The 26681-nt window shown below is 51.8% G+C and overlaps 1 protein-coding gene across 6 annotated transcripts in view; it reads left to right on the top strand.

Annotated features, from left to right (window-relative positions):
• The window catches only part of TEAD4 (TEA domain transcription factor 4), a 67652-nt gene that overhangs the window by 14702 nt on the left and 26269 nt on the right, over positions 1-26681 (top strand). For 5 of the 6 annotated variants that reach the window (XM_086402401.1, XM_086402400.1, XM_086402404.1 and 2 more), the window contains one exon: positions 15895-16149. In XM_086402401.1, coding sequence (XP_086258527.1) covers positions 15895-16149 — 255 coding nt within the window. Of the gene's footprint in view, positions 1-4354; positions 4851-15894; positions 16150-26681 lie in introns of those variants that run through there. The other variant, XM_086402405.1, reaches the window with a different exon arrangement.

Genomic DNA, 26681 nt, shown 5'->3' with positions numbered 1-26681 from the left:
TTGCGCCATCCCCCAGGGTGTGTAGTGGAATCTCATCGAGGTCACGGTTTTAATTTGCATTTCCTCGTTGACTACCCTGTGGAGCATCCTTTCAGGTTAGTTACTTGCCATTCATACAATTTCTTTGGGGAAATGTCTGTCCAAATCTTTTGCCTATTTTTTTCTTTCTTTTGATTGTTTTGTCTTTAATATTCTGGTTACAAGTCGTTTCTCAGATGTCTGATTTATAGATTTTTTTGAAAATTCGCTTAAGGAGAAAATTTCCAAAAGAAGATGGTGGGTTGATTCTCTTTGCTGTACAGCAGAAACTAACGCTGCATTGGAAAGCAGCTGCGTGGGCTCAGTCACCCAGTCGTGTCCACTCTTTGCGACCCCACAGACTGTAGTCCGCCAGGCTCCTCTGTCCCTGGGATTTTCCAGGCAAGAATACTGGAGTGGGTTGCCATTTCTTTCTCCAAGGGATCTCTCTGACCCAGGGATTGAACCTGGACAGATTCTTTACTACTGAACGACTTATACTCCAGTAAAAAAAGAGATATGTGTAAGAAAGCAAAAAGAAAACCAAAAAACAAAAAAACCCTGTTATTTGAGAACATGGTGATTAATTTTATCAGGAATAATACTGCTTTATCATCTCATTCTTTTTTCTAAGTTTATTATTTATATGTATTTATTTATAAGTTTCGGAGAAGGCAATGGCACCCCACTCCAGTACTCTTGCCTGGAAACTCCCATGGACGGAGGAGCCTGGTAGGCTGCAGTCCCTGGGGTCGCAAAGAGTAGGACATGACTGAGCGACTTCACTTTTCACTTTCCTGCATTGGAGAAGGAAATGGCAACCCACTCCAGTGTTCTTGCCTGGAGAATCCCAGGGACGGGGGAGCCTGGTGGGCTGCCGTCTATGGGGTTGCACAGAGTCGGACACGACTGAAGGGACTTAGCAGCAGTAGCAGCAGCATTTATAAGTTTATTATTTTCAATCTTGTAAACATTTTAATGTATTTATTTTTGGCCACTCTGGGTCTTCCTTCGGGCACAGGCCTTCTCTAGTTTCGACAAGCGGGGGCTACTCTCCACTTGCAGCGTGTGAGCTTCTCTTGTCACTGAACAGGGACTCTAAGCATAGGCTTAATAGTTGTGGCTCACGGGCTCAGTTGTTCCGCAGCATATGGGATCTTTGGTTAAGGTGTATGGGCTCTAGTTCCCTGACCAGGGATTGAACCCGGGCCCCCTGCACTGGACTCACAGGGTCTTAGCCACTGGACCACCAGGGAAGCCCCTGTCATCTCGTTCTCATCCATGGAGTTTCCAGTGCTATTTCTGTCCCTAGTCTCTGGTACTTACTACACGTCAGTTTGTTAAGATAATTATTACCTTAGATATCGCATCCCAGTGTGTTTTTAACAACCTGACATCTTATTGTAAACAATGTTCTTGTGTGCTTAGTCGATCAGTCGTGTCTGACTCCTTGTGACCTCAGGGACTGTAGCCCACCAGGCTCCTCTGTCCATGGGGATTCTCCAGGCAAGAATGCTGGAGTGGGCTGCCATACCCTTCTCCAAGGGATCTTCCAACCCAGGGATCGAACCCAGGTCTCCCACATTGCAGGCTGATTCTTTACCAGCTGAGCTACCAGGGAAGCTCCTAGACAATGTTCTTAAATGTCAGAAAATGTTCTTAAATAATCAGAAAAGTAAAAAATCACAATTGGGTATAACTGGAAGAGGACTAAGTGATCTTCCAGCATAACTCTATAAAGATCTTCCAGCCTAAAATAAAGTGAATATTTTATTTCCTCTATCCAGTTTATTACATATTCATACATAGGTACATGTATGCTGTGCTGTGTGCTGTGCTTAGTCGCTCAGTCGTGTCCAACTCTTTGCAACACCATGGACTGTAGCCCACCAGGCTCCTCTGTCCATGGGATTCTCCAGGCAAGAATACTGGAGTGGGTTGCCATGCTGTCCTCCAGGGGATCTTCCCAACCCAGGGATTGAACCCTCGTCTCCTGCATTGGCAGGCAGATTCTTTCCCCTCTGAACTACCAGGGAAGCCCAGAAACATGTATAATGATCCATCTATATGCTGTTATAAACTCAAGACTCTTGAGAGTCCCTTGGACTGCAAGGAGGTCAAACCAGTCAATCCTAAAGGAAATCAACCCTGAATATTCATTGGAAGGACTGATGATGAAACTGAAACTCCAATACTTTGGCCACTTGATGTGAAGAGCCGGCTTGTTGGAAAAGACCCTGATGCTGGGAAAGATTGAGGGCAGGAAGACAAGGGGACAACAGAGGATGAGATGGTTGGATGGCATCACTGAGTCAATGGACATGAGTTTGGGCAAACTCTGGGAGATAGTGAAGGACAGGGAAGCCTGTCGTGCTGCAGTCCATGGGATGGCAAAGAATCAGACACGACTTAGCGACTAAACAACAAACAACATAAACTTTACTAAGATATTATAAAATAAAAATGGAAAAATAAAGTGTGAAAAAAAAGATGGTGGGTGTGGTGCATGAATTTGATATCCTGAACCTTGACCTTTCTCTAGGGTTTCTCTGAGGTAGGGGTTGGGAGTCCCCTAGAGAAAGACCTCCTGATAAGGTAAGAAGTGAACCTGGTCTTCTGTGAGGTCCTGCCCCGCATAGCATCTGTCTCAGATTAGGAGACCCCCGTGGCATCTTCTAGGTGCCCATGCTGGCCGGCCGCGATAGACTTCCCTGCGGCCACTGGGCCAGGCTGGGGCAGCCCATCAAGAACAACAAACCCTTGTGTGAAGCCTGGGTATCAGCCGCGTACATGGCCTCGTTTCCGAACGAGATGACCTTGCATCCTGGTATGGAGGTGGGGCCTTTGCTGGCCTGCAGGAGCGGGGGCCTGGTTCGTGTCTGGCTGGAGCAGGAGGGAATCACAGGGTGAGTTTCTGGGTTAGGGTGGGTCCTGGGTTGTGTGACCTCGGCCTGGAGTCCGAAGGCTCTGGCCACTGGAATTTCTACCCTGGTCCGGGGGTGGGGGTGGGGGGTGGCTCTGAGACATCAGGACATTCCTATGAAAATGACCCAGGGTGGGGTGGGTGCTGCCTCCTGCCTCTCTCCAAGCTCCATCCAGCCCATCCCACTCCTGTGTGCTGGGGGCTGGGGTGCTGCCCACATGCAGGGTCCTCACTCTTCCGCCGGGCAGGCCTTGCCCAGGGATGACCAGACAGTGGTCAGAGCTGAGGATGGGGCTCCCTCTGCCCCCACCCTTGGCTCCCTGATGTCATAGTTCCTGGGGTACTCTCCCAGCAACGCCAAGGGCTCCTACCTGCTTCTTCTCCCTGGGCGGGGCCTTGTGCTGCAGGGGTGCCCAGCCTGGGCACTGCCTGGGTCCTGAGGCAGTGCCCAGGACCACTGCCACTGCTGGGCACCATCCCGCACTCTGCAGGGGAAGGCGGGTAGCACTGGAGTGTGGCAGTACCCACCCCCTCCCCTATTAGGTTATTAACTGAAAGCCACGTTATTAACTGAAAGCCGCAGTTTACATTAGGGTCTGATGTATGTGTTGTGTGCTCTGTGGGTTTGGACAAATATCTAATTGCAGGTGACTGACGCTAGTGGTAAAGAACCCGCCTGCCAATGCAGGAGACATTAGATCCGGGTCCGATCCCTGGGTTGGGAAGATCCCCTGGAGGAGGGCATGGCAACCCACTCCAGTATTCTTTCCTGGAGAATCCCATGAACAGAGGAGCCTGGCAGGCTACAGTCCATAGGGTTGTGAAGAGTCGGACACGACCGAGGTGACTTGCACGCACACGCCATTGCAGCATCGGATGGGCTGGCTTCAGTGCCCCAGAGCGCCCGTGTCCCCCTCGCTCATCCCTCCGTGGAGCTTCGCGTGTCCCCACAGTGTCGCCCTCTCCGGATGTCCTGTAGCCGTGGTCCTGCATCCGTAGCCTCTCTCGATGGCTTCAGGTGGGCCTCCCGCGGGAATATGCCTGTAGGCCTCCTCCATGTTCTTCCTGATTTGACAGCTTATTTCTTTTCACCATGAACAATATTCCACTTTCCCCAGCTCTTCTGTTTGTCTTTGGGGAGATTCTGAGGTCCAGGGAGGGGACATGGCCCCAGGTCTGAACGTGGAACTAGTTTGTTTTCCTTCTGAGATCAGAGGGACTTCAGAACTGCTTCATCAAGGCCCCTTGGGGGCCCCAAGGCAGGCCCCCAGGGTGGGGTGGGGGTGGAGGGCCTTGGGCACCCATTTCCTGGATGCCTTAGGGCTTGGTCCACATACACCCACAGCCTGGCCATTTGGGAGGAGGGCTGGGGTCAGAGCTGAGGGGGTGGCGTGCTGGTGCCTCGCCCTTATTGACACTGCTGCCCCTGGGGGGGTGGGGCATCTGGGGATGGGCCTCAGCCTGTATCTGCTCAGGGATCTTATCTCCCATCTTTCTTTGCTTCTCTGAGCCTCTCTGTCCCTCCCTGCTGACTCCTCCCTCTGGCCTGCTTCCCTCTCCTCCAGTTACCTCTCTCCGTGCCCCTCACCCCTCCTGCTCCTCACCTCCCACTGTCCAGGGGCAATGCTCCTCACTGTCCTTCCCCTCCTCCGTCATCCATCCATCATTCCTCTGGGAGCCAGCCAGGTGCCGTGTCTGTGGATACGAGTCATCCTGTTCTTCACGATCGTTACTGCCTCTGCTGTGTATCTGCAAGGATGTAGCCCCAGAGAGTCGTGGCTTGCCAGGTCGGTATCCCCTGGCCAGTGTGAGGCCCAGTCAGGCCTCTGACCCTGGCTCCACAGCGCCGCCCTCCTGGCCGAGCCTGGCTCTCCGTGACTTTGGTTCCAGCACACGTTCACACTGGAAGGTCTGTGCCTGCTCCTCTTGCCTTCTTCCCTTCCACCCTCTCCCCATCCTGTCCTGTCAAGAAATGGGATGCAGTCGACATCCCCACTGAAAGGAGAGGGAGGGGCGCCCTGCTACCCTCCAGGGCTTTGCAGTTTATCCCATGCGGTCCCTGTCACTGCTCTGCAAGGGGTGGGTGTCTGGTTTGGTTTCTGAGGTGAGGACGCAGGAGCTTCAGGAGGTAATTGCAGAACGCTCAGAGGCAGACCTTAACCCAGGTCCTGAGACTCTGAACTTGATGGTGGACCACACGGCCTCATGCTCAGCTTCTTCAGAGCTGCGTGGGTTCAGGGAGGAGGGGGTACTGCCCACTGCAAAGGGACCGTGGGGGCGTTTGGGCATCATGGCCCCCGGCTCTGTGTGGTTTTTTGCAAAAGGCCCTTTGCTGGCCTCCTGTGAGTGTTGTTTAGTCACCAAGTCGTGTTTGACTCTTTGCAACCCCATGGACTATATAGCCCGCCAGGTTCCTCTGTCCATGGGATTCTCCAGGCGAGAATACTGGAATGGGTTGCCATTGCTCATTTTTAAAAAGTGTGGTGGAATACGCACAACTTGAGATGTGCCATTTTAACCACTGTTATGTGTGGTTAGTTCAGTGGCATCTTGTGTTACCATCAGCCTCCGTCTTCAGAACTTTTTCAGCACTCCAAACAGAAACTCTGTCCCCTTTAAATCGTAACTTCTCCCAACCCCCAGCCCCTCATAACCTGCCTTCTGCTCTCTGTCTGCATGGATTTGCCTGTTTTAGGTGTTTCATACAAGTGGAATCACAGAATATCAGTGCTTTTGTGTCTGACATTTCACTTAGCATAATGTCCTCAAGTTCATTCATGTTGTAGCATGTATCAGAATTGCATTCCTTTTTATTTTATTTTTTTATTAAAAATGTTTTTTTGGCCATGCTGTGTGGCTTGTGGACTCTTAGTTCCCTGACCAGGGATTGAAACTGGACCCCAGCAGTCAAAGTGCCAAGTCCTATCGACTGGAACACCATCTCCCCTCCTCCTGCCCCCCATCTTTTTAAAAAAACTCCTTTTTAAAGCTGAATAATATAATTCACTGTATGGATAAATGACCTTTCGTTTATCCCTTCAGCTCATGATGGACATTTGGGTTGTCTCCACCTTTTGGCTGTCTTGGGGCCTTTGGGCACATTTTTCTCCACCAACTTTGGTTTTCCCAGGGCCTTGATCTTGGCGCCTGTTAGAATCCTCCCCTCTGCCTGAGATGTTTACCTGTAATGGTACTCTCCCAGGTACACTGGATTCTTGTCATTCCTGACGTCCATAGCGTCACTGGGAACATGAATTAGCAGGTACAGAGCCAGAGTTCCAAGGGCAGACTCGGGTTAGGGTCCTGTGAGTCCTTGGTTGCAACATTTTTGTCATCTGTTTAATTCGTAACCTTGTTTTATCTGTATTTCTGTCCAGAGACATAATTGATTATAGACTGTTGATTCATTAACATTGAACTCACGGCCAAGTGCGCCATCGCTCATGCCTGGGCAGGGTTTATCTAATGCACGGATTTTCTCTGTAAGGCGTGTCACGACCTTCTTGCACTTGGGGTCACCAGTCAGCTCCCCGGCGCTTCACTTGGGTGCTATTTTAAACAATGAGATCAACAACAAAAAAGACAGAAATGTCAAAGTTGTGGCACTAAATAGACTGAGGAAAGGATGCTTGTTTGGGGTCTGAGCTGAAACTGGAAGGCAGGGCAGCCTCGCTGGACCTCAGCTAGTTCAAGAGTGATGGTCTCACAGCTCAGGGATGCATCCAAGTGACCCGGAAGCACCACCAGTGTTGACCTGGGTTACATACTCTAGTGAATGGGCGAGTCTGCAAACATGGAGTCTATGAATAATAAAGGATGACTGTACTTGCACCGTCACAGGGACCCCTGGACGCCTAGATTGAAGGAAGTAGAGGGCAGGACCATGTCCTAGTAACCTTGGACCTCAAGCCTGGCATCCAGTAGGTCATTTCAGCTTTGCCTGGGTCCTTAGTTGCTCAGCCGTGTCCAACTCTTTTTGACCCCATGGACTGTGACCCGCCAGGCTCCTCTGTCCATGGGATTCTCCAGGCAAGAATACTGGAGTGAGTAGCCATTCCCTTCTCCAGGGGATCCTCCCAACCCCAGGGATCGAACCTGCACTGCAAGCGGGTTCACTATCATCTGAATCACCAGGGAAGCCCCAGTTTCAACTTTTTGAGGCATAATTGACATCTGGAAAATCTGAATCACCAGGGAAGCCCCAGTTTCAACTTTTTGAGACATAATTGACATCTGGAAATGTAAGAGACTTCAAGCACACATCTGGTGATTTAATGTACGTGTACTCTACGAAAGGGTCCCCTCCATCTGGTTAGTTAACACATCTCAGCTCACATAGTTTTCTCTTGTGTGTGAGAAGATTTACATGCTACTCTCTTAGCAGATTTCAGTTGTACAATCCAGGGCTAGCAGCTGCAGTCACCTTGTGAGACATTAGACCTCAGACCTTATTCTTAGAGGTTAACTGTTTTGTGCCCTTTTGCTGACCTCTCCCATTCTCTCCACCCTCAGTAGATATTTGTAGATGGACTGGTGTCCAGAATTAAGTACAGAGGCCTGGCCTCTGGAAAGTGATATGTGTGAATTTGGAGACGGTGAGGATACCAGGAGCTGGAGGAAAGAGTGGGCGGGGCTGGAGGAAGGCTGGAACCCACTGGTCCTGAATTTCCCTCCAGATCTAGTTTCAGGAGTGAGGTCAGAGCAGCAAAGCCTCCGAGATGACTACCCCTCGGCCCCAGTCCAGCCCACCGGAGGTCTCTACCTGCTTCAGTGTGTGCAGGACTTTGTGGTCCTCGTACGCTTGGGTCCAATCTCCAGAGCCTAGTCTGGCAGCAGTAGCCATGGTAATGATGGGAGAGCCATTTTTGTCCCAGTTCTGATGTCTGTTGGATGAAAAACATTCGCGTTCCATCCAATGTGATGTTCTGTGGGTTCTGTAACAACTGAGTCAGGTCGGGCAAAGCACCTGGGGTTCAGAGACTTGACCCCACCTGCCCTGATAACTGGAATTCCCAGGTGGTGCTAGTGGTAAAGAACTTGCCTGCCAATGCAGAAGACATAAGATGCAGGTTCGATCCCTGGGTCAGGAAGTTCCCCTGGAGGAGGGCATAGCAACCCACTCCAGTATTCTTGCCTGGGGAATCCCATGGATAGAGGAGCCTGGTGGGCTAGAGTCCATGGGGTCACAAAGAGCCGGACACTACTGAAGCGACTTAGCACATATGAACGCTCTGATAACCGGGCCTTGCAGCCAAGTCCTTCAGCCTGAAGAAGGATCCCTGTTTGGGGTTGAGGTGGACAGGACCCGCTTCCCTACCCCAGATTACTGTAGTCAACCTCAATCAATCCTAAAGGAAATCAACCCTGAATAGTCATTGGAAGGACTGATGCTGAAACTGAAGCTCCAATACTTTGGCCACCTGATGCGAAGAACCTACTCATTGGAAAAGACCCTGATGCTGGGAAAGACTGAGGGCGGGAGGAGAAGGGGGCGGCAGAGGATGAGATGGTTGGATGGAGCAGTGACCCAATGGACATGAATTTGAGCAAGCTCTGGGAGCTGGTGATGGATAGGGAAGCCTGTCGCGCTGCAGTCCATGGGCTCGCAGAGTCGGACACGACTGAGCAACTATGCAGCAATAGGAACAACTCCCCCATCTCCTGTATCTTTACACCTGGGCCTCCTGTATCGGGAAGACTGGGAGTGGTTTCTGGAAAGAAACCCCATGTTTTCTTCTCCTCCCAGCTTCTCAGTTAGGAGTCACTGGGATGCAGGAGGTGGTTCTTCCAGAGGCCCCCAGGAGAGGAGGAGCAGCGTGAGAGCTGAGGCATCGGTGGGCAGGATGTCAGACCCCCTCCCGAGAGTCCTGTGTGGCTGCAACCTTTAGCCTGGATCCCAGAGCTCCTATCCTCGTGACTGGGAAGGAGCCCCAGACCCTGTCCTAACGGTCTCTCCTTAACTTTCTGGGTGATACCAGGCAAGTCCTATGAACTTCCCAAGTTTCCTTCTCCATCATTTCCAGTCTGGGCCAGGACGGCTGTTGCTCTTCACTCGCTCAGTCGTGTCTGACTCTTTGCAACCCCATGGACTGTAGCCCACCAGGCTCCTCTGTCTATTTGATTCTCCAGGCAAGAATACTAGAGTGGGTTGCCATTCCCTTCTCTAGGGGATCTTCCTGACCCAGGGATCTAACCCGCGTCTCCCGCTTGGCAGGCAGATTCTTTACCACTGAGCCACCTGGGAAATCCCAATAATAATTAAACTGGCTAGTTAATAATGTGGAATATCTAAGGTGTTGTGTCTCCTGGCTATGCCTAGGTTTTCTCCTGGGGTTGAACACTAAACACAGCAAGTGTCTGGGAGGCCAGAAAGTTAGGAGATGATAGGAGGGTGCTCCAGCTTCCCTGATGTCCTGTGTGCCCCTGGCAGAGCAGGGACTGTGGTCCCAAGGTCCTTCCTTCCCCAAGCTGGGAGGTGGCCCCAGATGCTGCCCCACAAGGCAGGTCTGCCGAGGCCCTGCACTGGGTCCGCCCTGGGGAGAGCTGGGCAGCGGTCACCCGAGGTCCTGGACCTGGGATCCGTTACCAAAATGGAGCTGCTCCCAGCCCTGTGTGGCCTGCTGTTCCTGGCCCACGAGACCGGGTGCCTGGCCTCTCCCCCTGTCTCAGCCCACGGCCGTGACAGAGCTTCCACACAGCCTCTGCCTGCGGCTAGAAGGGTATGGAGTGGGGTGAGCCAGCAGCATCTGGGAGAAGGGTCCCCCTGCCCCTCCCCCAGCGCTCCCCAGAGGCCCTCGGGGGCCTGCCAGGAGGAGCTGGAGGGGACAGATGGCCTCGTTAAGCCTGGGCCAGGTGCCACCAGCAGAGGAACAAAAATAATCCCTGACTTGGTCCCAGGGCCTGCCCCGGAGGCCTCCAGTTCTGCCCCCACCCAAGGCAAACTCTGGCTCCCTCCTAGGGACCACTGATGCTGGTTACTCAGAACTTTTCCAAAGAACTGGGAACTTATAGCTTTTATTGAGATCTTTCTAATAATGAGACTGGGCTTCCTGGTGGTTCAGTTGGTAAAAGAATCTGCCTGCCATGCAAGAGACCCAGGTTCAACCCCTAGGTTGGGAAGATCCCCTGAAGAAGGAAATGGCAACTCACTCCAGTATTCTTGCCTGGAAAATCCCACAAACAGAGGAGCCTGGCAGGCAACAGTCCATGGGGTCGCAAAGAGTTGGACATGACTGAGTGACTGACACTTTCTCTTTCCTTTGGAGACTGGGGGTTAGGTCAAGAGCCACAGGCTCTGCTGGGGCAGGGAGGAGCTGCCTGCACAGTTCACAGGTGAGCTGGCTGAGGTCCAGGGAAACACGGGGACTTGTCCATGGTCATAGCGGCTTGTAGAACAGGAGCCAGATCCTGGGACTCTTGATTCCCAGGCATCATCCTTTCATTTTTCAGCCTCCAGGATAAACTCCAAAGGGATTTGCATACATACTCAAGCCCTCCCTCGGGCGTGCCCAGGCCCAGAGGTTGCTGAGATTTTCTTGTGTTTCCTGACACTAAACAGAACCCTGTGTCCTTCCACAGAGAAATCATTAATCCACAAACACGCACCAAAGCCACTCGTGTGCTCGTCCTTCTGTGCCCCAGTGTGTGCAGCGTGCGGAAGATTTAGTAGAGAAAGACGACGAGCCCTGCCCTCTGGGGGGGTGCGGTGTGTTGGTCGGGGGGAAGTTGCACCTGGGAGCTGGGGCTGAGGGTGCCCAGAGCACAGAGACTGAGCTTAGGACCATCCTCCCAGGGGAAGTGAGTTTGCCTGCAACGGCCGTACCCTGACACTGACACAGTATTGTAAATCAAGGATGCTTCAGTAACAAAAATGAAAAATGAAGGAAGATTTTGGGTGGACCTCAAGGATGGGTGAGAATTGGCCGGATGAAAAGCGGGGGGTGGGAAGCAAGGTCACAGGTAGCTCGGCCCCTGTGCAGAGGGAGAGCTTGGCATGTTGGGGTGGGTGCAAAGAAGAGGGAGGATGGTGTGGACGGACAGAAGGTATGGCTGGAGAGCCGGAATCAGCGGAGGAAGGGCCTTGTAAAATCTCATTATCTAAGAGCCTGGGAAAGAGTTTAAATGGAAGAGTCACGTGATCAGACGTGTTCTGTAGAAGCTGCAATGAAAAGATGATGGGGTCCGGATTGGACTGGCCCAGTCGTCCAGGTGAGCACTGGCAAAGCTGAAGCTCTGGGGTAGGGCTCCGGGAGAGAAAGCCAGGATGTGGTCACTAACTGCTGATGGGAGATGAGAGGGGGAGTCAAAGCACACTCCTTGGCTGCTGGCCTCGGGGCGGATGGTGAGGTCATCTCCTGAGAGACGGAGGAGCGGGATTCAGTCTCAAGCCTTATGACTTTGGACGCGTTGAGAGGGAAGAGCTTTGGAGATGTCTGATGATTGGTGAGTGGTCACTCTGCAGCCAGAACCCAGGGAAGTCTCGGGTTTGAATGGGAAGGTCTAATCCAAGGTGAAGGCAGTGGGTTAGATGACTTGAGAACTGTCTTGGGCTTCCATGTGTCTTGAAAATCAACTAAAGTTTGTGGAAAACCTTGTGGGATTTTAGTCATACTTTCATTGATTTTACAATTTATCCAGAGAGATTCAACCTCTTGGTGATACTGTTTTCCATGAACACACAGGTTCTTCTCCATTTATTTAGAAATGATGTCTTTTTAAAAAATTAATTTATTTTAATTGGAGGCTGATTACTGTACAGTATTGTAGTGGTTTTTGCCATACATTGACATGAATCAGCCATGGGTGTACATGTGTCCCCCATCCTGAACCCCCCTCCCACCTCCCTCCCCATCCCATCCCTCAGGGTCATCCCAGTGCACCGGCCCTGAGCACCCTGTCTCATGCAGAAATGATATCTTTTAAAGCAGTTACCATTTTCTCTAAAGATCTCTTCCTTTGTTGGATTTATCACTACTTGAAAAATTATGACTTTGTATCTAAACAGGATATTTTAAAAAATTGCGTTATCAAATTTCTTATTTCTGGAATAAAAATGGAATTGATTTTGTTATGTTGGTATTGTTGAACTCAGAAGCTTTTTTAATGATTTGTTTCTTTTCAGTGTTCTATGTTCTATCATAATTCCTAAGCATAATGACAATTTTACTTCTTCCTTTCCAACCTGCAGAGCTCTTTTGTTCTACTGTGTTGGCTAGGACTTCTGTTACAGTGTTGAGTGTTCAGTGTTGAAAGTGAGCATTCTTTATCTTATTTCTGACTTTAAATGTAATAGTTTTAGTGTTTAATCATTAAAAGTTCTGGTCACCAAGTCCAATCTGTGACTAGGTGTTTTTCCACTCACCAGCCAGCAAGTGTTCGACACCAGCTGAGTACCCTACAATTCAACTCAGTTCTAACATTATCTATCTGGAAATAGTATGGGATCCTACAGGCTAAAGCCTCAGTCCCACAAGACGGCCCTCACCCTGCAAGTTCGGGTTATCACCAACTATAGACAGACTGGGGAGCTTCCCTGGTGGCTCAGTGGTAAAGAATCCACCTGCAATGCAGGAGATGCAGGAAACACGGGTTCAATCCCTGGGTTGGGAAGATCCCCCAGAGGAGGACATGACAACCCACTCCAATATTCTTGCCTGGAGAATTCCACGGACAGAGGAGCCTAGTGGGCTACAGTCCATGGGGTCACAAAGAGTCGGACACGACTGAAGCAACTGAGCACGCACGCGTATAGATTGGAGGTTCCAGAGACCCCCACCTCCTTGGGTTCAAATCACTTGCTAGTGTGGTTCTCAGAACTCAGAGAAACATTTCACTTACCAGCCTACCAGTTTGCTATAAAAGGGTGTAACTCAGGAACAGCAGATGCAAGGGATGCATATGACGTGGCTTGGGGAAGGAAGCAAGCTTCCATGCCCTTTCTGTGGGCAGCCCCTCTCCCCACCTCTTCACATGGTCACCACACTCAGAAGCTCTGAGATCGTTTTCTCTTACATTTGTCATTTTGGATTTTGAGATTCTTTAGCTAGGCTTTGGGTCTCAGCAGTCTAAGTTAAGATTGTCTACTTAGAGATTATTAGCCTGGGGTCACTGTTTATTTTTGTGAATTGACTAGAGCTTCCTGTAATATAAAGTTCAGATCTCAAATCCACTTAAGGGCAGAACTTTGGCTGCAAATTCTGAGGAAAGACAATTCTTTTTTATACCTAGGGCTTAGGCCAAGACAGACCATCTTCCTCGTCGTATTTTATGAATAGTCTACCTTTTCTCCGAGGATTGAGTTACAACCACTCAGTGGCTTCATTACTGGGCTTCCCTGATGGCTCAGGAGTAAAGAATACACCTGCCAGTGCAGGAGATGTGAGTTTAATCCCTGGTCAGGAGGATCCCCTGGAGGAGGAAATGGCAACCCATTCCAGTATTATTGTGACACCCTCAGACACACTTTGAGGGAAACTTAAAAAAAAAAAATTGGAGTATAATCGCGTTATAACACTGTGTCAGGTTCTGCTGTACAGCAAAGTGAGTCAACCATGCATATACATGCTGCTGCTGCTGCTAAGTCGCTTCAGTCGTGTCCGACTCTGTGCGACCCCATAGACGGCAGCCCACCAGGCTCCCCCGTCCCTGGGATTCTCCAGGCAAGAACACTGGAGTGGGTTGCCATTTCCTTCTCCAATGCATGAAAGTGAAAAGTGAAAGTGAAGTCGCTCAGTCGTGTCCGACTCCTAGCGACTCCATGGACTGCAGCCCACCAGGCTCCTCTGCCCGTGGGATTTTCCAGGCAAGAGCACTGGAGTGGGGTGCCACTGCCTTCTCCATGCATATACATATATTCCCTCTATTTTGGATTTCCTTCTCATTTAAGTCACCACAGGGCACCGAGTTCCCTGTGCTATACAGTACGTTCTTGTTAGCTATCTATTTTATATATATTATCAATATATGCCAATCCCAATCTCCCAATTCATCCCACACACCCCCTTTTCCCTTTGGCGTCCCAAATGTTTGTTCTCTGTCTGTGTCCCTGTTTCTGCTTTGCAAATCAGATCATCTATACCATTTTTCAAGATTCCACATACATACATTAATATATGATATTTGTTTTTCTCTTTCTGACTGACTTCACTCTGTATGAGAGTCTCCAGGTTCAACCACATCTCTGCAAATGACACGATTTCATTCCTTTTGATGGCTGAGTAGTACTCTGTTGCATATATGTACCACATCTTCATCCATTCCTCTGCTGAGGGACACTTGGGTTGCTTGCCTGTCCTGACTGTTGTAAATAGCGCTGCAGTGAACATTGGGATGCATGTATCTTTTTGAATCATGGTTTTCTCTGGGTAGATGCCCTGGAGTGGGATCACTGGGTCATATGGTAGGTCTAGTTTTTGTTTTTTAAGGACCCTCCATACTGTTCTCTGGAGAAGGCAATGGCACCCCACTCCAGTACTGTTGCCTGGAAAATCCCACGGATTTTGGGCTTTGGGAGGTAAATGGTGTCCACCTGGTTTTTATAATCCAAAACCTGCCTTAAGATTATTAGTGTGTGCTGCTGCTGCTGCTGCTGTTTAGTCATGTCTGACTCTTTGCGACCCCATGGACTGTAACCCCCAGGGTCCTCTGTCTATGGGATTTCCCAGGCAAGAATACTGGAGTGGGTTGCCATTTCCTTCTCCAGGGGATCTTCCTGACCCAGGGATTGAACCCGGGTCTCCTGCAGTGCAGGGGGATTCTTTACTGACTGCTACCAGGGAAGCCCTAACACCTGAGAATCTGCCAGGGTTAGACTCTTCCTCTAAAAGCAGCCTGAGCTGGGATGCAGTAGGAGAATGGTGACCTGCATTTTATTTTGCATGCTTCTTTTAATTTCATATTTTAATTATGGTTAAAAAGACACATAAAATTAATCATCTTAACCGTTTTGAAGGATACAGTCGAGTCATGTCAAAGTATATTCATAAGTGGATATACGTATAACTGAAACACTTGGCTGTACACCTGAAATTAACACAACATTGTAAATCAACTGTACTGCCATAAAAATTTTTTAAAATAAAAGGTAAACTTAAAACCAGGAAAAAAAAATGTATATTCATACATTTTTGTTGTTCAGCAGCAGATCTCCAGAACTTTTTCATCTTGCAAAACGGAAACTCTGTACCCAGCAACTCCCTACCTACTCCCCCCTCCAGCCCCAGGATGACCACCATTCTGTCTGTCTCTATGACTTCGGTTGCTCTCAGACATCATAAAAGTGGAATCACAGTGTATTTGTCTTTAGTGACTGGCTTACCTCACTTAGGATAAAGTGTCAAGGTTCACCTCTACTGTATAATATATAGACACCATGTTCTGCTTATCCATCCATCCATCCATGGACACTTGGGTTGCTTCTATCTCTTGGCTATTGTGAATAATGCTGCTATGTCTTCGAGATATCGCTTTCAGTTCTTTTGGGTGTATATGCAGAAGTGGAATTGCTGGACCATATGGCAGTCCGATTTTTTTAGGGACATCCGTACTGTTTTCCCTAGCTGTTGTACTACTCTACGTTCCCGCCAAAAGTGCACAATATTTTGCATTCTTTTGCCCCTTTGTGGTTTAACATAGAACAATCCGGATACTTGGTCTTCATTTTTGACCTCCCGGTGCCATCTTGGGTCTTAGAGCCACAATCAGGGCCCGGTCATTGAGCTCTCACAAGGTGGGAAGCTGAGGGTGATGGACTGAAGATGACCTGTCCTTGACCCCCCAGACCTTCTGCCTCACTCTGTTCCCTGGCGTCCCTGGCCTTTTTATTCCATCTCCTGAGCTGCGTGCAATGGGCAAGAAAGGAGGAGCACCCAGTTCTGGGGGTGGCGCTCCCTGGGTGTCCCGCCCCCCATCCACACATTCGTCCACTGATGCCCTGGTGGTTTCTGCCCAAACAGGTCCAACGGGCGCTCCTCCAAGCGGAGCCTTGGAGGGCAAGGCCGGCACCATTACCTCCAACGAGTGGGGCTCTCCCAACTCCCCCGAGGGGAGCAACGTCTCTGGGGGCAGCCAGGCCTTGGACAAGCCCATCGACAATGACGCAGAGGGCGTGTGGAGCCCTGACATTGAGCAGAGCTTCCAGGAGGCCCTGGCCATCTACCCACCCTGCGGTCGGCGCAAGATCATCCTGTCGGATGAAGGCAAGATGTATGGTAAGGAGGCTGTTGGGTCTGGGCAGCCGTACCCCTGTTCAGGGTCCAGTCCCGGAAATTGTTTCAGCACAGCAACCAGGTTCCCACCAAGTGATGGAGGGGTGTGACTTCCTGGGACTCCTCCCAGGTGGACACTGCTTTATTCTGTCTGGACTTCCAAGGGATGGGAGGATCTTGGAGGAGGTGCCCTTGGATGGATGTGGAGGTTGGTAAGAAGGTGGTAGGGGAAGACTTGGAAAAGTGGCAGAACATCCCCCCAGGGCAGGCTGGGAAAATCCCTCCCGCCATCCCCCAGGCAAATGCCTGATCTTCTCCTAGCTTCCCACCTTGACTGTGAAGGGTGTTAGGAAGATGTCCTTGCTCATCTTCTCCCTCCCTCCCTCCCCCAAGCAGGAGTCTGTTGTGTACCAGGTAGGGTGGGGCAGATCTTTGCCCTGCTAGGTGAGGGCGGTGGGGATGGTGAGCATACATGTAACGGGGAAGATGGAGTGTCCCCAGAGAGGACAGTGATCAGGAAGGCTAGGTCTTCCTGAGCCATTAAGATTGGGAACATGAACATGCTCAGTGTCCAGCAGCCGGTGGACTGAGCCATTCGCCTGGGGCTGTGTTGCCTTCTGTGACTGTGTTTTATTTTTTAAACTTTCCATGTTAGATTGGCGTATAGCCGATTAACACTGTTGTGATGGTTTCAGTGCACAGCAGAGTGACTCAGCCGTACATATACATGTATCCATTCTCCCCAAACTCCGCTCCCATCCAGGCTCTGTGTTGATTTTTGGGTGGGAGATACGGTATCTGGGGAAGCAAGTTCAGTTCAGTTCAGTTGCTCAGTCGTGTCCGACTCTTTGTGACCCCATGGACTGCAGCACACCAGGCCTCCTTGTCCATCACCAACTCCTGGAGCTCGCTCAGACTCATGCCCATCGAGTCAGTGATGCCATCAACCATCCTCATCCTCTGTTGTCCCCTTCTCCTCCCACCTTCAGTCTTTCCCAGCATCAGGGTCTTTTCAAATGAGTCAGCTCTTCCCATCATGTGGCCAAACTATTGGAGTTTCAGCTTCAGCATCAGTCCTTCCAATGAATATTCAGGACTGATTTCCTTTAGGATGGACTGGTTGGATCTCCTTGCAGTCCAAGGGACTCTCAAGAGTCTTCTTCAACACCACAGTTCAAAAGCATCAATTCTTCGGCACTCAGCTTTCTTTATAGTCCAACTCTCACATCCATCCATGACTACTGGAAAAACCATAGCCTTGAAGGAAGGCTTTGGGGAAGCAGAGCAAATAGTAACAGCTGTTGGGAGGCTCAGCTCAGCCATTGGAAACTCCCCCAGGACACCCAGCTTGAGACATGGGTCTTGGGCAGGCAAGGGAGTCTCTGTGACTGACAGAAGCCTTCCAGCTCCCGTGCTGTGATTCCCAGGAAAGGAGGTGCTTCAGGGTGTTGCTCCCAGGGTCGCCCTCTGCCCTGAATGAGATGGCTCCAAGCCAGATGCCCTCCCCCCAGCACAGATGCTTCATCAACTGTGAGGGGGTCTTGGGGGCTGACTCAACTCATCTCCTAGGCCTGCTGTAAGAAATCGCCACAAATTTAAGGGGTGCCTTAGACAAAGAAATGTATCCTCTGGAGGGTCAGGAGGCCAGAAGTCTGAACCCAAGGGGGTCTGTGGGGTTGGATGTGTTCTGTGCCTCCCTCCTGGCTTCTGGTGGCAGCTGGCAGCCCTGGTGCCCTTGGCTTGTGGCCACATCACTCTCGTCTCTGACCCTGTTGTCACATGGCTGTCCTCTCCGAAACTCTGTTTGTTCTCCTCTTATCAGGACACCAGACATCGGGGGCCCACCTTAATCCAATATGTGCCCAGACTCCTCTGCCCATGGGATTTCCCAGGCAAGAATACTGGAGTGGGTTGCCATCTCCTTCTCCAGGGGATCTTCCTGACCCAGGGATCAAACCTGCGTCTTCTGTGTCTCCTGCATTGGCAGGTGGATTCTTTACCACTGAGCCCCCAGGGAAGCCCTATATTCAATATGCCCTCATCTTAACTAATTATGTCTGTCAAGACCCTGCTTCTTGATGAGGTCATGTGCTGAGGCTCTGGGTGGACATGAATGTTGGGGGGATACTGTTCAACTCAATTCAAGTGACCAAACCCAAAGCCTCTTGCTCACTGGCCCGGGGTGCCACGGAGCCACACAGCCCTGCCTCCTTTACCCTTCACCTGCACCTCACCTGTGAGGACAAAGGACTCCTTCTCCCCTGCTTGTTGGGGAAGCAAGGTCCTTTCTGGACCCCGGGTGTGCTCCTCGGTCAGCAGTTAAAGCTGCTCATCCCTCCTCACTGGCCCCTCCGCCGTGGCTCTACTCAGGCCCTGTGTCAGCCGCTGGGCCGCCCTGCCTGACCTCTGTTCTGGTGGCTGCTTCTCACTTCTGGTCCCTGCAGAGGCTCCATGGAGGAGGCAGCACTGTGCGTGGAGCATCCGTGGTCCAGGTGGGGCTGCTTCATGGAGGCTTTGCCCACGGAGCTGGGGAGGAAGTGTCTCTGGTAGCCGGGGTGCTTCCCGCTGCTCAGGTGGAGAGTGGGGTGACTGCGGGTCACAAGCTGAGGGATGAGGGTGAGAAGAGGCCAGGGCGTGCAGGGAGGGGCAGGTGGGTGGCTGCAGAGCTGGCAGGTCCCTGGTGGGACTGTGATGGGTTCTTGGGCACCTGGCAGGATTCCTCTTCCTGCTTTCAAGGGACAGAGGGCTTGGCAAACACAGGCGGGCAGAGGCACTCAGCGTGGGGAGGAAGCTGAGGTCACTGCCATGTGGGGAAGACCCCAAGGGACTGCAAACCGTGGAGAGCCATTGGACAGTGTTTGAGGGCCGCTGTGGACCGGCTGTTCCTTTGTGTATGATGGTAAAGTATATGGAACATCAAATTGACCATTATAACCATTTTTCAGCGTGCAGTTCAGTGAAATTAAGTACATTCACACGGTGTGTGACCATCCCCACCATCCATTTCTAGAATTTTCTCATCCTCCCAGACTGAAACTCTGTCCTCCTTGAACACTCACCTGCCACTCCCCCCCACCCCCAGCCCCTGGCCGCTGGTACCTGCCATCCACTTTCTGCCTCAGTGGCTGTGACTCCTCTATGGCCCTCACGTAAGTGGGATCACACAGTGCTTGTCTTCCTGTGTCCGGCTGGTTTCAGTGACCGTCGTGTCCTCGAGATTCCTCCACGTCATACGTGGTGGGTGTCAGAACCTCCTTCCTTTTGAAGACTGAGTCACGTTCTGTCATATGGATGGACCCCGTAGTGCATAGCTGTTTACTCAGTTGATGGACGTTTGGGTAAACGCTTCATTTTTTTCAGTCGTTCACTTCCGTTCGGAAGCGCAGCACGCCAGGCTTCCCATCCATCACCAACTCCTGGAGTTTACCCAAACTCAACTCCATTGAGTTGGTGATGCCATCCAACCATCTTATCCTCTGTCATCCCCTTTCTCCTCCTGCCCTCAATCCTTCCCAGCATCAGTGTCTTTTCAAATGAGTCAGTTCTTCACATCAGGTGGCCAAAATATTGGAGTTTCAGCTTCAGCATCAGTCCTTCCAATGAATATTCAGGACTGATTTCCTTTAGGACGGACTGGTTGGATCTCCTTGCAGTCCAAGGGATTCTCAAGAGTCTTCTCCAACACCACAGTTCAAAAGCATCAATTCTTTAGCGCTCAGCTTTCTTTATAGTCCAACTCTCACATCCATACATGACCACTGGAAAAACCATAGCCTCGACCAGACTGACAGTCGTTATGGGTGGCTATTTCTATCTGTATTCACGTAGAGAGATGTGGGGGTTGGGAGACTTGAGCTTAGTCCCCTGGCAATGCGACTGAGGCAGGGTTTGGGAAAGGCAGGCACACTTTCGGCAGGCCCCGGGGTGGAATTCTCTTTGGCAGGAGGGCAGCCGATGGGTGGGGGAAGAGAGGTGAAGGCGGCATCTGGCCCACAGTGCGGGTCTTGCTGGAGTCCTTGGTGGCCCTCCTTCCCGTGTGCCCAGAGATAGAGAGGGGCTGAGGGTGGGGCGGTCACCCAGGAGGAGGAAGAGAGGGGTGGGGGGGCCATCCAGGAGGAGGAAGAGAGGAGATGGGCCTAGGAGGCCAGAGTCTCATCGCGACCGTCTTTGGTGGGGAGGGGTGAGTAGGGAGGGGTTACAGCCTCTGTAGATGCAGAGAGAGAAGCTCAGAGAGGCTGAGTCCCCGAGTCGCTCAGGTAGTAAGTGGGGGCTGAGGGGTTTGCTCAGCACTCCCTGTCATCCCAAGTGGCCCCGGTGAGCTCTTTGAAGCCAGTTCAGCTCCCGCTTGGCCCCGGCTCAGGTGGGTCAGGCTCTGGGCAGGGGGACTGGAGGGGGGGCCTTCACCCCTCCCTGCAGAGTCTGGTGACCGACCCAGCCCCCACAGCACCTGTCCTCCTCGGGTACACATCCTGCCCGGGGCCCAGACGCTGGCTTCTCCCAGCTCCCCGTCTCCTCTTACAGGCGCGGGGGCTGAGCCAAGGCGGGGCCTCACCGGGGAGTGGACAGGGCTCTCTGCCCAAGCGAGTGGCCCAGCTGGGGGGTATATATAACTCTGAGCTCAGGCCTGGGCGTGGGATGGGCCCCAGGCCCAGGGGGAGGGGGAGAGGGATCTGCTGCCAAGCTGACTCAGACCTCGGGCTGCTCACCACCCTCTTTGGCTCCTGGACCCACTCTTGCCACCCTCTGTGCCCCCGCCCGACCTTAGCCCTGGGCACCCTGGAGGGCTCCTCCCCTCCCCCGCTAACCCCCGACCCTGCATCCAGAGGCCTCAACCTTGCTTCCAGGTGAGCAGCTGACTTCTCAGGCAGGAAGAGCAAAATGCCCAGAGGAATATCCGAGACTTGGAGTCTCTGAGGATGGGGGTTCAGGCCTGCCCCCAGCCCAGCCCACCGCACACCCAGAGCAGGGCTACCGATTAGGGTCAGACAGACATGCAGGTGACACTCGGGTACAGGGACCTGTCTATGCCAAGCTTCCCCTGGGCCGGGGCTCCCCTTCCCCAGCTCACAGCAGCCTTTGTTTTTGCCCCGTCATGGTGTGACCCTCACCCTGGCGCTGCTGGTCACTCTGACCTCCTTGCCCAGCCTGGCTCTGGCCCCGTGGGCAGGTGGCGGGAGGTGAGTCTGGCCCCAGTGGCCTCACTCTCCTTCCGCTGCTGTCTTGCTCCTGTCCTTCCTTCTCTGTGCCCACCAGGCCCCTTGCCTTCTTGGACTCTGCTCTGAATCTCCCAAGTGTCTGCCCTCCCCCCCACCCCTCTTTCTCCCGGGTCTCCCTGGGTGCCTTGTGGCCTGTTAGCTGTCGGGTGGTTCTTATCCAGCACCTGCCTCTTATCCAGGACCAGGCCGGGCTGGGGCCATGATCTCTGTTCTCGCCAGCTTCATGGTTGAGGGAGATGCCAGAGGAACATCTTTTTAAAGAAAATGGATGGCACTTATGTTGGGTAGAGGAGTCAGCCTGGGGCTGGCTTACCTTGGGAGCTTTCTGGGAGGAAGTGGAGCTTGGCTGGGTGGAGGAGGGCTGAAGGGAGTGATCCTTGGCCCAGAGGTGGAGACTAGCCATGTGGGTTTGGGGGTTCCCCTGGGGATCTGGGCAAAGCACTGTGATCCGGGCCCATCTGAGATGCATGCATGCTAAGTTGCTTTAGCTGTGTCTGACTCTTTGAGACTCACTAGGCTCCTCTGTCCATGGGATTCTCCAGGTAAGAATACTGGAGTGGGTGACCATGCCCTCCTCCAGGGCATCTTACCCACTCAGGGATGAACCTGCATCTCGTAGGTCTCCTGCATTGGCGGGCGGGTTCTTTACTATTAGCGCCACCTGGGAAGCCCTCATCAGAGGTGAATCACTAGCTTGCAAGAGGCAGAGCACGGGCTGGACCTGGGTGGGGCTCTGGTCACTGCAGGGACGCACAGGTCAGGAGGCCTCAGTCCACTTCTGCCTGCTTCCTTGTGATCTTGGACCCTCCGCCGCCCTGTGCCGTGTGTCTCCCTCATCCGGCCTGGGGCCTTGGCCTCCTGTGTCTGGAGGCTTGACGGTGGGCACCTCTGCCCACATCCACTCTGTCCAGGGGCCTCTCCTCAGCTTCAGTTTCCCTATTTGAGAAATGGGGAGAGTAATAATACTACCTTTGGGGGGGTTAGTTTTATTTATTACTCATATATTTTCATTTTATTGCTCATATATTATACATATACTCACATTACTCATGTGAACAGCCAACTTATCATATATTTTATTGTGGGAAAATACACAGAACTTAACATGTACCATTCTGACCCTTTTTAAGTGCGTAGCTCAGCGGCATTAAGCACATGCACGGTGTCAGGCAACCAACCTCACGGACATCTCCAGAACTTTTTCCTTCTTCCCAACAGAAACTGTACCCATTAAATAGTAACTCCCGTTCCTCCCTCCCCCCAGGCCCTGATGGCCTCTAATCTCTTTTCTGTCCTGATGAATTTGCCTATTCTGGGTACAGCTATGACAAACCTAGGCAGTGTATTAAAAACAGAGCTATCACTTTGCCAACCAAGATCTGCAGAGTCAAAGCTATGGTTTTCCCAGTAGTCAGGTGTGGATGCGAGAGTTGGATCATAAAGAGAGCTGAGTGCTGAAGAATTGATGCTTTCAAACTGTGGTGCTGGGGAAGACTCTTGAGAGTCCCTTGGACAGCAAAGACATCAAACTAGTCAATCCTAAAGGAAACCCACCCTGAATATTCATTGGAAGGACTGACGCTGAACCTGAAGCTCCAATACTTTCGCTGCCTGATGCAAAGAGCCAACTTATTAGAAAAGACCCTGATGCTGGGAAAGATTGAGGGCAGGAGGAGAAGGGGGTGACATAGAGATAAGATGGTTGGATGGCATCACTGACTCAATGGACATGAGTTTGAGCAAACTCCAAGAGATAATGAAGGACAGGGAAGCCTGTCTACGGAGTTGCAAGTTGGACATGACCTAGTGACTAAACAATAGCAACAACATTTTGGGTACCTCACAGTAGTGAGGTACACAGTAGTGAGTGAATCATACAGTCCTTGCCTTTCTGTGTCTCAAGTATTTCTCTCAAGACAGTACCTTCAAGGTTCATCCATGTTGCAGCCTGGGTCAGAACTTCATTCTTTTCTTTTTTTTTAAATTGCTGAATAATTCCATTGAATTCCATTGTATGGCTGGACCACATCTTATTGATCCATTTAAGCTATTAATTTCTGTGTGGGTATTTCTGCCTTCCGGATATTGTGAATAGTGTACACATGGGTGTACAGATAGCTCTTTAAGACCCACTTTCAGTTATTCGGGGTGTGTACCTAGAGATGGAATTGCTGGATCGTATGCTGATTGTTTAACTTTTTGAGGAGCTACCAGACTATCTCCCACAGTGGCTGCACCAGTTTACATTCTACCAGCAACGTACAAGTGTTTCAATTTCTTCATATCCTTGGCAATACTTATTTTTCGTTTTTCCCCAATAGCCATTCTAGCGGGTGTGAGGTGGTATTTCATGGTTTCATTTGCATTTCCCTAAGGTTAACGATGTTGAGCACCTTTTCGCGCTCTTGTTGAAAGAAGGCACGGTCTTTGGTGTCACTGCTGGGCCTAGAGGTGCCCAGTGAACAACGTGGGCTGCAGCACTTGAGGGGGGACCCCTTCCCTGCCTTGGAGGAGCTCAGATGACTTGAGCCCAGGGAGCCACAGAGCCTGTGCACCAGGCCTGGAGGCAGGAGTGGGCATGCCCACCTGGCGGTGGCCTTGAAGATGGGGTTGGATTTCACCAGAAGTCCCAGAGCCCTCCAGGGACAATGGTGGTGACAGCTCGGATGTCAGGCCTGAAAAGTGTCTTCTCCACAAATAGCCTTCTCCTCCAGCTGCAGGTGTTTATAGCTTCAGTTGACCCCTGGCCAGAGCAACCCCCAGGCCAGGCCATGTGCATGGCGGTGGGGAGGGGCTGGCCTCCTCCGCAGCCACCCCCTGCAAGAGTGAAATGTCAGCTCCTCTAAAGAGCTCCCTCCCTGTGAGGACTCTGCTGAATATCTCCCTTTGCTTCATGCCCTTTTCAACTTTGAAAACTAGTTTTCAGTTCAGTTCAGTCGCTCAGTCGTGTCCGACTCTTTGCCACCCCATGGACTGCAGCACGCCAGGCTTCCCTGTCCATCACCAACTCCCAGAGCTTGCTCAAATTCATGTCCATCGAGTCGGCGATGTCATCCAACCATCTCATTCTCTGTCATCCCCTTCTCCCATCCTCAGTCTTTCCAAGCATCAGGGTTTTTCCAGTGAGCCAGTTCTTCACATCAGGTAGCCAAAGTATTGGAGTTTCAGCTTCAATATCAGTCCTTCCAGTGCATACTCAGGACTGATTTCCTTTATGATGGACTGGTTTGATCTCCTTGCTGTCCAAGGGGCTCTCAAGAGTCTTCTCCAGCACTACAGTTCAAAAGCATCAACTCTTCAGCATGTAGCATTCTTTATGGTCCAACTCTCACATCCATACATGACTCCTGGAAAAACCATAGCTTTGACTAGAAAACTAGTTCTAACAGGACTGTATTATCAATATTAGCAAAAACAACTGTCTTTCCGACCTTTCTTAATGGACATAAACTTTGAACATGTTTATGGCCCGGGGGAGGCCTGGTGCAGGGAGGGGATGAGACACACAAGAGACCTGTCCCAGATAGGATTTGCAAATGGGATAAATGTTCATGTGTGGCTCACATGTGACTGAGGAAGAGCCTGGGGTGATTGGCAGAACACGTGTGACTCCGGCTGTGGGCTTCAGAGTAGGGGGTGGTCACTTGGTGTGGCTGCTGCATTGGGAGCGCCCCACCTTTAGCCCGAGGGTCAATCCCTATGGCCATCTTCGCCCATGCATGGTGGGGTCATGGATGTGAGCTGGGTGGGGGCTTTGGGCACATGTTCTCTGACACATGGGCCACCTTCTGGTGGGATGTCCTTTCCAGCCCCACCCAGACTCTCTCTGGGGTTGGCCAAGGTCACTGCCAGACTGCAATGCCCAGCTGCCCAGCTGGCCTCCACTTGGTCCAAGCTGGCCTCCTGCTGCCCCAGTCTGTGATCTCAGCCCCTGGAGGGGGTTTGCATCTGGGGGCAGAGCTGGGACAGGGTGCAGGTCTCTTGTCTTCCCACCGGCTCATCTGGATTTCCTACTACATTCCCTCTGCCGTTGCTTTTCTCCGCTGCCTTCTCTGTGGCTTCGCAGCTCTGCACACTCCCTGTCTCCCTCTGCTGCCCAGGCTCTGGGGTCCTCCTGGCGTCCCATAAGCTCAGGCACGTTGGCTCCCACATCTCTGGGGGCCACTGTCCAGGAGAGAGTGTAAGCAGCGGGCCGGGCTCTTGGTCCAAATAGTTGGCTGTCCCTGCAGGACCTGGGCAGGGTCAGGGCAAGGGACAGTGAGCCATCACTAAGGACTTACTTCACGCAGAGGCCTGGGGTGGTGGTGGGGGAACTGGTTCAGAGAGGTGGAGTAGAATGGTCTCGGGCAACTCCCAGACCATCCATGGGGAAAAGGAGCCATTGTGAAGCCCTGGGTGTGGCCTTAGAAAACGGATGTTCCATGGCCCTGGGTCAGTAATAAACCACGTGACTTTGAATAAATCACGTCCCCTCTCTGGGCCTTAGTTTCTTCTCACTTAGGCTACACAGGACCCCTGGGGCCACCTGGTCGGTCCTCTCACTCTCATGTTAAAGAGAAGTTAAGAGAGAGGCTCTAGGGACTTCGCTGTGTGGTCCAGTGAATAGGACTCCCTGCTCCTAATGTAGTGGATGCAGGTTCGATCCCTGGTCGGGGAGCTAAGATCTCGCATGCCGCATGGTGTGGCCAAAACAAAACAAAACAGAGAGGCAGAGAGAACCAGACTGCCTGGATCTGAATCTTAACCACTTGCTGGCCTCCGACGTAAACAAGTTTGTAAACCTCTCTGTACCTCGATCTCCCTGCGGCTGGAATGGAAGATAGAACAGCTGCTACAGGAGGGCAAAAGTGTGAACGCGTATAGAGCAGTTACCGTCTTCACTCTGTATTTGTACAGATGCCTGTTTGCTCCACAAGTGTTCATTACTATTACTATTATCACAAGCGTGAAAGAAACTGCAGCAGTTCCCTATGTCTGTATGAAGTCTGGAGTCTGGATCAGATGCCAGCTGGTCTGGAGGCAGTAGAACGGCCGGGTTGACCTCGGGAGATCCTCAGGGTGCAGGAAGAAAGCTGCTTGTCCCCCTCGGCTCCAGACACCCAGAGAAACCTGGGGCTCCACTGCCACCCCAGGATCCTCCACCGCTGACCAGCACAAGGGCCCTGGCTGCGGTATGGTCTGAGAGGGGCCGGCCAGGGAGAGGAGGGCAAATCACCCCGGAAGGAGAGAAGCACAACTTGAAAACCACAAAGACAGCCGAGCCAGCCTTGGACCCCTGGGTCTGGCTTCTCTGGCCCTACTGCTGGCCCAGGGCCAGGA

This window comes from Bos grunniens, chromosome 5 (assembly GCF_055505025.1).
Source record: "Bos grunniens cultivar Pamir isolate PY7600 chromosome 5, Bosgru_T2T1.0, whole genome shotgun sequence".
NCBI classification, from domain to species: Eukaryota; Metazoa; Chordata; class Mammalia; order Artiodactyla; family Bovidae; genus Bos; species Bos grunniens.
Note: the sequence above shows the minus strand (reverse complement) of the source record. Positions and strands in the feature narration are given on the sequence as shown.